Source organism: Harpia harpyja, chromosome 14, assembly GCF_026419915.1.
Source record: "Harpia harpyja isolate bHarHar1 chromosome 14, bHarHar1 primary haplotype, whole genome shotgun sequence".
In the NCBI taxonomy this organism is placed as follows: Eukaryota; Metazoa; Chordata; class Aves; order Accipitriformes; family Accipitridae; genus Harpia; species Harpia harpyja.
The window spans coordinates 35,612,086-35,625,411 of record NC_068953.1 but is presented as its reverse complement, the minus strand read 5'-3'; the positions used below and the strand labels follow the sequence as shown (position 1 = coordinate 35,625,411).

Below are 13,326 nucleotides of genomic sequence, written 5' to 3'. Positions count from 1 at the left end.
TATCATCAGAACAAAGACTGAAAGGCTAACCAGTGATAAAACAGGGTATTGTGATTTCCCAGGGTTTTTCCCTTCCTGCAGAGAATCATTTCAGTCAGAAGCCTGTCTGATGTGTTACTTTCTAATATAACTGCTCAATCAAGTCTGAGAGTGTTCTCAAGACTTTAATCCACATCAGTTCTTCATGAATGATACGGGGAAGGGTCTGAAAATGACATTTGAGCTTATTTTTAACTTGCCTGTTCAGAGAGTTTGTAGAAGGCCATAAACCACTTTATGCTTCTCTATAATGCCTTTGCTATTCATAGTGTATTCCATACTCTGCATTTCCTATTCCCTCTGCCTGCTGGAGGAGGGGTGAGGGAGAAAGCAAGCTATCTGGGATAATGGAAACACTGAGGTAACATATATACTACAGATTATACAGCACGTGTTGGATGGTGTGGTATGTTGGAGACCTGGCTAGCTGTTTTGGATGAGCTTGGATCCTCTGGACTTTATTAGCTCTGGCTCAGGGCTAGTGCCAGTTCTTGGCTGGTTCCTGTGGAGGCATTCAGAGCCTGTGTGAGTTTGCTGGCATGTGTGCAGTGCTGGGCCTGAGCTGCACGTCTGCATGGCTCTGTGCCTGAGCTGTAGATTTGCTGAAGTGCACAAGAGAGTTTGGCTGAATGAATTTAGGTATGGCTGCATTCAGCTTAACCAGAGCTAGTAAATCTTCACTGATCCAATAGGTCTCTGATGTGTCTGCAGTGCCCATGCTAATGTTCTTGGCTCTGGGAGTGCCCAGGCTGAATTTGCACAGAGCTGGCTCAAGTCCGTAAAGCTCATTGACTTGCAGCAGCAGTGTCACTTTTGGGATGAATAACTTCTAGGATGAAGCACACCCTGGAAGCTGTGTTACAGTATTTTTGTGACACTGTTCCTGACTTAGGAATTCTGATAGACCTGAGCTTGTTTTACAAGGGGATTTTGTGGATTAATAGAATTAATCACCTTAATTTTTATGGCTTTGTAGCAGCTTAAGCTAGATGAATCAATATTGGCTAATTGAGATTGTATATCACTCATGAAATAATGCTTCATGAGCATCACACGAGTCCTGTTATCAGATGTATGTGGCTGCAGTGAGAGCTCACTGAGGAAAACACTTTGCTATTTTTAAAGTTCATTTGAACAGAGCGTTTTATAAAGTTATGTTGCAATTTAAACCCCTAACTACATTACTAGCAGGCTTAGTAGTATATGACTTTATATGGCCACTATTCTTTTACTTACTGAAAGTTTTGCCTATTTTTCTTTTTCTCTCTTTCTCTCTCTCTCTCTCTCTCTTTTTTTTAAACGTAGATTTGAGTATCCTAAGTCAAAATGCTTCAGCAGAGAGAGCTAGAAATATTCTAGCTGTGGAGACTTCTCCTACAGACCTGGTGGGGGAACAAGCAGCTTCCCAACCTGCACCAGTCCAACCAAGTGCCATCAATTTCTCGCTTAAACAATGGAGTACCGAAATCAAGTAAGTTGGGAACGTGGGAGAAAGAGTTATCATGAGATTGATAGTTGCTGGCAGAGACTATTTCCTACTGAAAGATGTGTGTATGTGGTAGGCAGAGCGTTTTAGAAGAACTGAGGGTGATGGGGTGGATCAGTACATTGGACTGTATCTTTTCAAGTAAACTGTTTCTTTATTCTGCTTATTTGTTTGAAGGGCATAGCTGATCATCATTGTGTAGCATTACTGATACCTGAAAGGGAGACTCAAGTCCTGTAAAGCACTTCTAGTGATGGCTTTGCTTTCTGAACCCAAACAGGGAGCTGGGAGTTGTATTCTCAACTAGTACTGCTTTTTATCCTTCATTGTGTAATGGAGCTAATTGCTAGCATTGCAGTAGCCATAGTATTCAGTGCTTAGGAAGTATTTTTAGTGATGAAAATCGAAACAACATAAATCATTCTTCTTAATTTTCTTCTTAAAAAAGCAAAAGCGCCTGGCACAGACTTGAAATCGATGTAGTTTGAATTCCTGAGCAAAAATGTGGCAGACCCCTACTGAACAACAGCAAAACCATGTCTTATCCCCTCACTCTTAATGAGTTTGCTCTTTAGTATTAATTGCTTTAAGGAAAGCAGTCCTACTGGTTTTCAGCTCTCCTGTTACAGTTTCTTTCTAAACGTTTTTACACTTTGCCCACATAGATAGATCTTCCGCTTTACTCAGAGGGTGCTATTACAGAGCAGTTCACAGAGCAGAGCTGTAGCTTTGGCTAACTAGACCACATCCCTCTTGAGCTGTGAGTAAAATGTTGTTGTTTTCACCAGCAGTGCTGAGTTAAACGTATTCCTTTTAAAGCTTCCTGTTAAGCACAGAGATCTGAGAGGTTACAAAGTGTTGTTGGGTTTTTTGGGTTTTGTTTTTTTGGTTGTTGGTTTTTTTTTTTTTTCAGACTGCTGTGTAGACCATCATTTAAGTTCTAGAAAAGATGGCTTATGGCTGGATTAAGAAATACATAAATCCTGTTACTACATGTCCTGTTTAAACTGGTAGTCTTGTATGATTTCTTGGGTTTGTGTAGCCACTTTGCTTTGGTAGAACTTAAATATGGTCATAATAGAAGGAAGATAACATGAAACAATTTCTTTTAGGTGAACTCTTGTATACTTGAAACAAGTGTTTCCAGCTTTTAAAAACTTTTTTCTGCTTTTTTTTTTTTTTCTGAATTGGAGATGGATACACTTTGGGGAAGTCTAGCTAGAGAGCAGCGTCAAGGTAAACTGCTCAGTATTGCCTGGCTGGTGTGTGTTAATGTTTCTTTGTAACTGAGCAGAGAGGCAACAGTGGAGTTGTGGATTGGGAAGCACTTTTGGTTGGAGGGAAATGTTTCTGGTGGCAGTGGCCCAGCAGATACTGCAGGACAGGACGGTATTCAAGAGTTCGCCTTTCTCTGTATAGCTGTGGTCCTAATGGCTTGGAGTCCTTGCAGATCTCTGGGAATAAACATCTAAGAAGATTTCACAGTGAAGGTCTTTCAGGCTGAATGCCACCCTCCCCCATTCCACTCTTCCTGGAGATACTCAGCTGCAGTGGTTCATCTATCTGAAAACATTCCTGGGAAAATAACACTGATTGTATCTACTAACAGATTTTCTTTTTTTTTTTTAATTCTGTGGGGGTTTTTTATATGGAGTGCTCTAGTGCCCCCATGTGCTCTAAATTTTAAAGCAGGCATTCCCCCCCTACAAGCTGATACCCGTGTGAAATGGTGTCTTTGTAAGGATTGCTTGTTATGCTCAAACATCCTCTTCTGAGCTTTTGAAAAGTCATTTTGCAGAGCATTTACTGAGCCAGCAGCTAAAAACTGAAGTGTGTGTGATGTGTGCAGTTGTACACTATCTCTGGCCATGTATTCTACCACTGGCATAAGAGTCTGATAACCTTGTCAGAAGCTCTTTAGCTGCATGGTAATATGCTAGAATCTCTGCCATTTATTCACATTAGCATACACCTTGCAGTGACATGTCTTAAAAGCTATGGACTAGCATTATGCCTGCCTGTTTTGAGCTAGCAGGTCATAAGCCCTTAAGTAATATAAATTTGCTCCAAGACTTGAGTCTAGCAGTTTTTGCAAGAAAGGTCAATTTTCTTCAGCATAGGTTTGGTTAGGGACAAGTGGATTTTCCTTCTAATGGCTATCCTCAATTGCTCCAGAGAGGGGTAGGGCATGTAAAATCTTAATTTGGATTTATTTGGCATAAGTATGAAAGATGATCATAAGTACATGCTTCCACTCCCCATATCTTTTGTTCATTCAATCCTGCAATGAATGATGCCCAATTAAGAAACAAAACTATTCAGTAATGGTGCAAGGGTCCTGCAGATGACAGCCTTTCTCATTACGCAGCTTCGGTTTATGCTCAAACCATTTTGAATGGAACTCCTATGAAAAAGCATTAAGTGGTCCTGTAAGTCTTGTATTTTAACATGTGCAATCTCATTTGTCACTTCTTGATTGACAAGCAATCTTCTTTTACTAGGCTGAACAGCATTCATTCAGTGTGTATCACAAGAAGGTCTAGTGAGTTCTGTGGAACTAGGACAAGGTGGTTAATATTTTCATTAAAGTGAAAGCTAATTATTAATCTTGGAAAAATAAAATGACATAATAAATATAGTGTGACTATAAAAACTGGTGGCAAAAAAAGCCCCACTAAAATGTTAAAAACTCTATTGCAGTAAACATATGCAAACAGCAGTACTGTTGTGGTTGATTGTTTTCCTCCATTCACCAGCAATTCTATGCAATTTGGGGTTGGGGTGGGATCCAATCGCCTTTGGAATACATGTGCACTATCCAGTATCTTATTGGATTGTGACTAGTTTTAACCTCAGTCTTAGAGAATGGATCAGGGTGTTTCTAAAACTTCAAAGAGTTTTCTCTATATTGCTGGGAGCATGTATTTATCTATTAGATGTCTGAAAGACTTATCCTTCCTCCTGAACACACTATGATGTGTTTGACAGAGAAGCTATTGCTATAACTGCATTTGCATCCTAGGTAGCAGTGGTGAAATAATAATTGGAGAAAAGTGAGGAATATGTCTTGGAGTTAAGCTGTGTGTATGTTTACAGTAACTAAAGTTGAAACATGCTTTTCTACTATTTAAAATCTATTTTCAAGTACTAATTGGCATATATAGACATTTAGGCCTGATTTTTTTTTTTTTTTTTTTTTTTATCTTTATGCTGTCAGCTACTTGTGTCTCTTATTTATGCAGAATATAGACTTGGAAACATACTGAATTACAGTAACCTCAAGTTATATAATCATAAAATAAGACTTAAATCCAAAACATTTAAAAATACAGAATCATTAGATCATATGATCAGGTCTTGTGCGGTTTGACTGATTGTACTTGTCATACTGTGCTTAGGAAAATAAGTATTGTTTTTTTAAATTCAACTACCTACTTTTAATCTAATAGAAAGCAATGAAGCAGTGCTACTTCAGTGCCCTTAACAATCCTATGCAAAAGCTTTACAAAATTCAGCATCAGCTAGGATTATTCATGGACCTAACAGCAGTTTTTGAAGAAGCTTTTCTAGAACTCATTTGACTTCTTGTTCCTTGTGATTTTTTTCAAGCTTTAAAAGGTGGTGTTCAGACAGGCTTTAAATACTGAAGTTGACCAAGAGCAGAGCAGGCGGTTGTGGAGTTGCACAGTAAGAGATCAGCCACTATTCAGAGATTAGCTGTAGAGATGTCAGCTGACACTTATTAATTTTGAGTGTCCTAGGAAATAACGTCAATCATCACCCAATTTGATCTATTTAATTTGAATGGAAGGTCTGAACAACGAAATGAGGCTTCCTGCCCCCAACAGAAATTGTGATTCTTTCTGGAAGAAATGTGTAGTATAATTCAGTGTTTGTCAAGTTTGCAAACTGATGGTTGAAATAGTTATTAGTAAAACTTTTAGGATTATTTTTAAATTGTACTTGATTATTTTTCTGTTCACCAGACTATAGGAATTTTGCACTGCATCATGATTAGCCTAGAGTTCACGTTGATCAGATGTTAAATCTCTTGTGAAGCTGAAAGACTGGGTTGGATCATCAAATGATCTTGAAGGTGTAACATGGGTTACTTTTGGCTTAAGGTTTGAAGAGTAAGAAGAGAGAATGTGGCTGATTGAGTGAAGGCATCTTTGTGGGCCTTCATCTTACACAGACTGTGTAGAAAATGCTGAGATACTAAATTTATTTACAACATTTATACCTAAAACATTAAACTGATTCATATGGATTGATGTAGAATCTCCTTCTCTAGTTGAACAAAGACTTTACAATACTGAGCTACATTAATACTCATGGTCCTAAGTGTTGACTTAAACATTTCTGATTGCATGATGGTTGTGGGGGAAGCTGGGTAGGGTCATCTCATCCTGCTCATGAAATGTATTGTTCTTCTATAGAATTATCTGACTGGAATTTAGAGGTTGCCTCTGAAATGTTCTTGCAGATAATTGGCAACATTCCACCTTAGGAAAGAAAAACTGCTAAGGAGTCTGTCATCAGTGATTCAGCTACTGCAGGTCTCTTGGATGATCCCAAGTTTGACATTAATCCAGAATGTGGAACTGTAACATATATGTTTTGACTGCATGCTGTTCTGTTTAATGCTTGGCAGTTATCCTAAAATTCTAAGCTACAATAACTGATCAATAAAGAGATGCTGCTTCTAAATTTTAATTTTATTTTTTCCCCACTCCCAAAACAAGGATAAAACAGAGGATGACACAAAAGACCGTAGTGGTCTCCTAGATATTAATATCCTATTAAAGCAGAATAATTCCTCTGTTCTTGAAACATAGCACTGTTGATAGCAGGTGCTATTTAGTCGGATATGCTTTATTTTCTTTGAGCTTTTATTTGGTATTGGTTTTGTCTGTGTTTTAGCTACTGTTTCAATTGCAGTGGTTGTCTTGAAAACCCCTTTATAAAAAGAATGCAAAATGGAGAAGTCATTGTCACTTTTCCTGCTGTCTTTTTCACAGAAATTCAATGTCCTCTTTAAGAAAAGGAAATAACGAAAACCGTAAGAGCATATTTTATACCACCGAAGAGTGGGAATTGCTGGATCCAACCCCAAAAGACTTGGAGGACTCGATGGCACTGGAAGAAAAGAGGAAACACTTGGCAGAAGGAAGTAAAGGTAGAAGTGGGAGGAAGGAAGGGGAGCGTATGCCTTACCTTCTCTAGAATAGTGTACTGTGTTATGTCCGTCTCCAGGAAATAAGGGGAAGTTTATCTTTTCTTCACAAACCACATCAGAGCTCTGTAAATTCTTTTAAAAAAAATAATTCCTTATGATGTGTGTGGAGTCCCCTGCCATTCAGGTACGATAGAATAAGTACGAAGCCCTGTTATCCACTGTTTCAGGTTCCCTAAGCATGTTATCATCTCTAGTTTTGTCACTTGAGTTGCAAAGTTACAGGATGAAGGGAAGTGTTGAGGCTTTTGATTACTCAGCTGAGTGTCGCCCATTGAAGCAGAACTGCCTTTAGACTCTGAAGTATGTATATGCATGTTATATTGGCTTGCTTCTGAAATGAGGGGGAAAAGTAGGGATGCATATGCAGTGATAGCTCATCTATGTGTTGTAACTGGTTCTCACATTTGACCAGTGTCTGGAATAACCTTGTGAAGATGTTTTTACAGCTCCTTAAGAGCACTTTAGCTGACATCCAAGTGATTTAATCTGTTAGAAAACATCCTTCTCTCTAAGAATACTCCTGTGGTTATGTAAATGGTGGTGAAACCATACACTGAATGCCTCTTAAAAGAACAGTATGCTGTGATATCAGTGATGTTTTTGCCCTGATCACTTCTGAGCTGTTAATTATTTGAAGCAAAGTTTACCTTGGCATAGTTGGGGTATCTTTTATTTTCTGTAATGAATGGTAAAGTTCTCTTCATGTCTTATTTCACAAGTATTAATTTACGAGCTAAATCTTTTATCTGGGAGGGGAAAAGACTTTGAGCTATATACTTTTCCCACCAAAGGAAGTGACTTGGAAAATGAGGCATGTTTAACACTATTGTATTGGGCTGTTTAAATGCTGCTTAAAGTCTAATTTTAATGAGCATATTTTTAAAAGGAAATCTGAATGCTTTGAAATGCCTTTTTACTAAGTGAACTGAACTAGAAGAAATTGTTTTATGCAGGACTGACTAGTTCAGCTTTTCCATTCGATTTTGGCCGCATTCCACACAAAACAAGGCGTCCATTAAAAGACATGATTGGATCAAGCAAAAACCGGAACAGCAGTGACTCTTCTCCAACTGAGTGGTATGCTGGTAATGGCAACAAACTAGTCTCTGAACTGCAGCTGAAGTATCAAAGCCAGCAAGAAGAGTTGGAAAAGCTGAAGAAAGATCTTTTGAGCCAAAAGGTAATTAAGCCTTCAGACAAAATGCACAAAAGCAAACAGATCTGGCAGGTGATTGTGAGTTTACCCTTTATGGCCATCTAACTGCATTAAGAGCTGGTTGGTTGTTATAAAATAATGGTGCTAAATGAACCTTTGTTTACAAAAAGTCTTGCAACAAGAAGGACCAAGTTTTACATCTGTTGAAGATTAGATCCCTGAACAAAACTTTCATTTGCACAGTGTTCGGTAACTTGGTTTATATATCTTTCTTATTCTCTGAAGCCAGCTTTCTCAGTGTCTGCCAGGATCCTGGCAGATAATCATAGCTTCTTTCGCCATTAGTACATGTAATTCGTGAGGAACTTCTCCTTTCGGGTCTTTTTTTTTTTTTTTTTGGTGGTGGGTTTTTTTGTTTGTTTTTTGATTCTTTTAATTCTGGAGGAGAAGGTCATGGAATGGGGCTGAGTTCTATCTCCTTTTTTTCTTTTTTTTTTTTCCCTTTTTCCTTCTTTTTCCTTTTTCCTTTTTTTTTTTTAAACTGCATCATCACAAATGGTTTTGTAAACAATAGGCCTAACCATAAATCTATGTGTGTAGTACTGCCCTCATACAGTGTTCATGCATGTGTGCCCTCATAACTCAGATATATTAAATACCTTGGTTTTACCTAAAAGAATTTCTACTCATTTTAAGAAGAAATGGTTTTTAGGTCTTATATGGAGCTGCTACTTTTGCTAGTTGTGTTTTCCATTGTGTGAAATGATCAAAGGGAAACCAAAGAAGGAATGTATGAGCCCCATATTTACACCCATTTTAGGTGTTATCTCTCCTAGGAGTACATTTGTGCTCCTGAGCCAGCTTCTGTGAGAAATCTTACTGATCTAGTGCAACATTGTGTCCACAGCTGCTTCCGTTTAAATAAGAAAAAGAAAAATGATGTCTTGGGTAGCTAGAGATATTCTCGCTCTTGATACTGGGCTAGATTTAGAACTGTGATCAATGGCAGCGGCATACAAGTAAGATGTCTTTCTGACAACCTGGGTGACTGGACAGTTTTTTATACTGTAGTTAACTCTTTTTAGAGAGTTGATAGGAATTGATAACCTGCTCTGCAGCTGCTGCCTACAGGCAAGATCTGTCCCTGTTGTCTCGGATTCTCTCATAACTTAATGGCTATTGGCATGTATGTTATCAGTCTGGGTTTTGTTATTTTTGATAAGTAGAGTGGTCAGTTGTCACTGAACTACGGCCATGAAATCATCCAGCTGTTTAGTAACTGTTAAAAGTTCAGTCCAGTAGCATTAAGATAATACTTGTTCAAGTACAGTGAACAAAGGAAGAAGAAAATCTAGATTCTCAAAACCTTTTCTTCAAGGTCCAAGGGTTTCTTCCCACACCTCTCTAAAGACTGTAGCTTGATATTTGATACTGTAGACCCAGCTCTCTCCTGTTCACTTTTTTTGTTGTGGGGAAACAAAACCAAGTCTGTTGGAACTTTGTAACATTCAGTGGTTCATTCTACCCATATCTTTATGACTTTCCAAGTCTTTGTAAACTTCCAGATACATTATTGAACTCCCAAGTTCTCAGGAATTCCGTAAAAACAATTCCTATTTCTGTCCTTGTATTCTTAATTAGTGTCAGAGAGCTATTAAAAAAAAAAAAAATTTCCAGTTTCATTGATAAGTATTGTAAATGCTTCTAGGGTTAAACTTGCCTTCCCACGGTTCCACAGCGTTAAACCATTAGCCAAACATGGGAAACAGCAAAGGTAATAATTCAGATTAGTGAGACTTGAAAATGAACAGTCTGCTGTTCTTTCTTCCTTGGTGTTTATTGTTGATCTGGAATATTGTCCTTTGTTTTGGTTTTGTGTTTTGGGGTTTTTTGTTGTTTTTTGTTTGGGGTTTTTTTATGTGTGTGGTGGTTTGGTTTTTGTTTGGGGTTTTTTTGTTTGTTTCTTTGGGTTTTTTTGTGGGGTTTTTTTGTTGTTGTTTTTTTTTTTTTTTTTTACAGTTTAGCTTTCGGAGAGCTTCAGGTAGTAGCCAAGGCAAACTCTTCCTTTTACAGTATTTCTTTTCTTTTAAATTTCACTTTGACTTACTTGCATGTAACAGCCTTCACTTCTTGAAAGTCATAGTAGGATCTCATTCCAGCAAGGAAGTAGGGTTTTATTTTCAGTGTAACTGCCTTAAAAATCAGCTTCTCTTACGTGTGTGTACCCATGATTCCCCAAGCAAAACACATAGGTCTTTCGTGGAAGTGAATAAATGTTGTAGTTGTCCAGGATCTATGCAATCCTGTGAGCAAAGATACTTGTCCTTTTTTAGTGTGAGGGAATAGAAGATGAAAATGATAGAATTATTATAGAAGTGTGTTCTAAAAAAAGTGCTAGTTCAGAGCCTTCGATGCTGTCTTTTTGCAAAGACCACAGAAATTCCTTTTCTCCCTTGTGATAGGTCAGTTAATTATTTGGCTGATTCTGTGGCAGGATTTTCTAAACAGCCCTCCAAAGACTTCCTTTTCATCAAAGCAGCATGTTTGGTTTTTTTTCCTTTTATTTTCTCTGCATCTGTTAGGGAAGAGAGCAATTAGTTATTTTTCTCTTTTCCATTCTGTAATGTTCACCTGTTAATTTTTTGGGCTTAAGCCCTCTTCCTATTTATCTTCGTACAACAGGGCTTCTTACAAGTAAGCCTTTTTTAGCTTCCAAATAAGCGCTGGGCCACAGCTGTCAACTACTCTTCCCAAACCTGTTGTAGCCTTTCTAGCTAGGATCCTTAGCTCAGTGAAAGATATTTAAGCCACCTGTATAGGCCAGTCATTGTAAGGTGTTAGCCTGCTAGAAATCATGTCATGTAGGTGTTTCCTTTTTTCCTTAAAACACCACCATGAAATCTTTTGTAAGCTGATGATTCAGATGCAAAACCCATTCCAAAGCTTTCTTTTGCTTGATGTTAGATTTCTAAGTTATAAAACTTAAACTTAAAACTTCATTACTATCTTTTTTTTTTTTCTTTTTTTAAATTCTCAGGAACTTGTGCGACTTCTGCAGCAAACAGTCCGATCTTCCCAATATGATAAATATTTTGCAAGCCGTCTTTGTGAGGGGGTTCCCAAAGAAAAGTTAGAGCTGTTGCACCAAAAAGATGACCAGATTTTGGGTCTCAACAACCAGCTTGAAAAGTTAAATCTGGAAAAAGATAGTCTCCAACAGGAAGTAAAGAATCTGAAATGTAAAGTTGGAGAACTCAATGAGCAGCTGGGTATGTTGATGGAAACTATTCAAGCTAAAGATGAAGTGATCATGAAACTTTCTCGTCAACTCAGCGAATGTGAGGACAATACATCCTCTCAAAGTGGAGCAGTAAATTCTTCCATGGCCACCTGTACTAATAAGGAACTACAGGAACTGGACAGACTAAAAGTAAGAGTAATGTCTCTCTTGATGGATAGGGAAATCTCTACTCCCTATAAAAACTACTTTCTAGTCTGCTGTACTGTTTGAGGAGATCACTACAGCAGTTCTCCAAGATATTCATCAACTGAGGCTTTCTCTCCTTGGAATCTACACTTTGAACTGTTATGTGGCAATCTAAACAGGACTTTTATACTTTGAGCTGGTCTGTACAGCTATAGTAGAGTGTCCCATACTTACAGTAATTTAATCATTGGTGGTGTGGAGGAGGAGTGATGTGAGAAATAATCAAAGGAACAGGAAAAAGTAAGGGTAAGAGGAAAATAAAAGCATGGAGGAAAACAGCCAGAAAGCTTGCCTTTTTTTTTTTTTTTTTTTTTTAAAATATTTTTAAGTATCAAAAGTGAGGAAACAAAGAGCATGTGGAATGGCTAAGGGAAGCTCCAAGGAGGAAAAAGGAGGAGGCGTATAAGAACTTGTTTTACTAATGCTGCTCCAGATGTTATCAATGCATTTATTTATTTATTTTTTTAATCTAACCTACCTCAGTGAAGGTGTCAGAAGTTCTTAATGGAGTTACTGAAGTTACCCACTTTGCTCTAAACATGCTTTCTTGTCTTTGGATAAATGTTGTATTCCAAATTAACATTCCAAGGGATTTGGAATACAAGTCAGTCATTTAAAATATGTGTAAAAGTTCATAATTTTCTTTCCTATATGTGAGACTGGAAAGTTTTAGAAAATAAAATTGAAACTAGAAATCGATGGCCTTGGCAGAAAGCAGACTAAAGTTTGTAGATGCTGTGGAGTGTGGGAGTATTGTAATTGTTGGGAGGGTTCCAGCATGCCCTCATCCCACAACCTCAGGTTTCAGAGGTAGTGTTTGTAGCCTGGAGCTGAGTCGATGAGGCAAGGAAGCTTATTGCTAAGGATTTCTATTTTTGTAGAGAGGCAGACATCAAATTTGTACTTTAAATGAAGACTGGTGAGGGTAACCAAAACCCAAGGGGCGTTTGCCCCCACTTCTTTTATTGTATGTTATGTGCTTCTGGCTGATGCGCAGCACCATGATCTCTCTGGTGCGTTCAGCATGCAAGTTTCTGTTCTCCTCCCCGCTGGTGCAGCCTTGCAGGGCTGGGCCTGCCCCGTGACAGCAAGCAGCAACCAGCTGCCTTCTGCTGGGAGTGTAGCACTGAAAGGGATGCAAGTGAGGCACAGCACCATCCTGTACACCTCTGTGCTCATATTTGGCCTGTGTGTTTGACCTATGTGAAGACTAAAAATAATACTTGATCCTGATATTTTTAATGATAAGTCCTATTAGTAGCTGCTTGTTCTGTATTCTAAGGTATACTTTCACTGGTAGGCGTTTGCTGTTTGTAAGATTTTTTTTTTTATTAAAAATCCAGTTTGCTTTTTTTATCAACAGGACAATCTTCAGGGTTATAAGACCCAGAATAAATTTTTAAATAAGGAGATTTTGGAACTTTCTGCTCTACGAAGAAATGCAGAAGCAAGAGAGAGAGAATGGCAGGCAAAGGTCAGACTAACACAGCATGTTTTCATTTTGGCAATGTCTAAAGCAGTTTTCAAAAATTCATTTGTAAGTCTACACAGTGAACGTAACTGTGGAACGGAAGTGGGACGACTTAAAAGTATTAAATGTGATAGCTTAAAAAAAAAAAAAAAAAAAATCCCCCCCCAAACCCAGTTCTTACAGACTAATCTTTCTGAATGGATTCTTGAAAGAAGTAATTGACTTTAAAATAGTGTTGACCAGTGGAACTTTTTCATAACTTATGAACACAGGCACATATATTTCTGAAAACATTGTTTCCTCAGAATTAAGGGTATAATAATTTTCTTGAAGTATGCAAAAGACAGGATGTGTAAGGATTTGATATGTCACGGAGTAGAGCTTTCTCCTCCTGAGCACGAAGGATGACTACGGTATGGTGAATGTAACTTTGGAAGTGTGTTTCTGT

General features: G+C 38.0%; 1 protein-coding gene across 5 annotated transcripts in view; it reads left to right on the top strand.

Annotated features, from left to right (window-relative positions):
* TBC1D2B (TBC1 domain family member 2B) overlaps window positions 1-13,326 on the top strand; it is a 40,098-nt gene that overhangs the window by 12,767 nt on the left and 14,005 nt on the right. For 4 of the 5 annotated variants that reach the window (XM_052807522.1, XM_052807524.1, XM_052807523.1 and 1 more), the window contains exons 3-7: window positions 1,345-1,510; window positions 6,547-6,704; window positions 7,718-7,944; window positions 10,958-11,350; window positions 12,771-12,881. In XM_052807522.1, the coding sequence (XP_052663482.1) occupies window positions 1,345-1,510; window positions 6,547-6,704; window positions 7,718-7,944; window positions 10,958-11,350; window positions 12,771-12,881 (1,055 nt within the window). The remainder of the gene's footprint in view (window positions 1-1,344; window positions 1,511-6,546; window positions 6,705-7,717; window positions 7,945-10,957; window positions 11,351-12,770; window positions 12,882-13,326) is intronic. The other variant, XM_052807521.1, reaches the window with a different exon arrangement.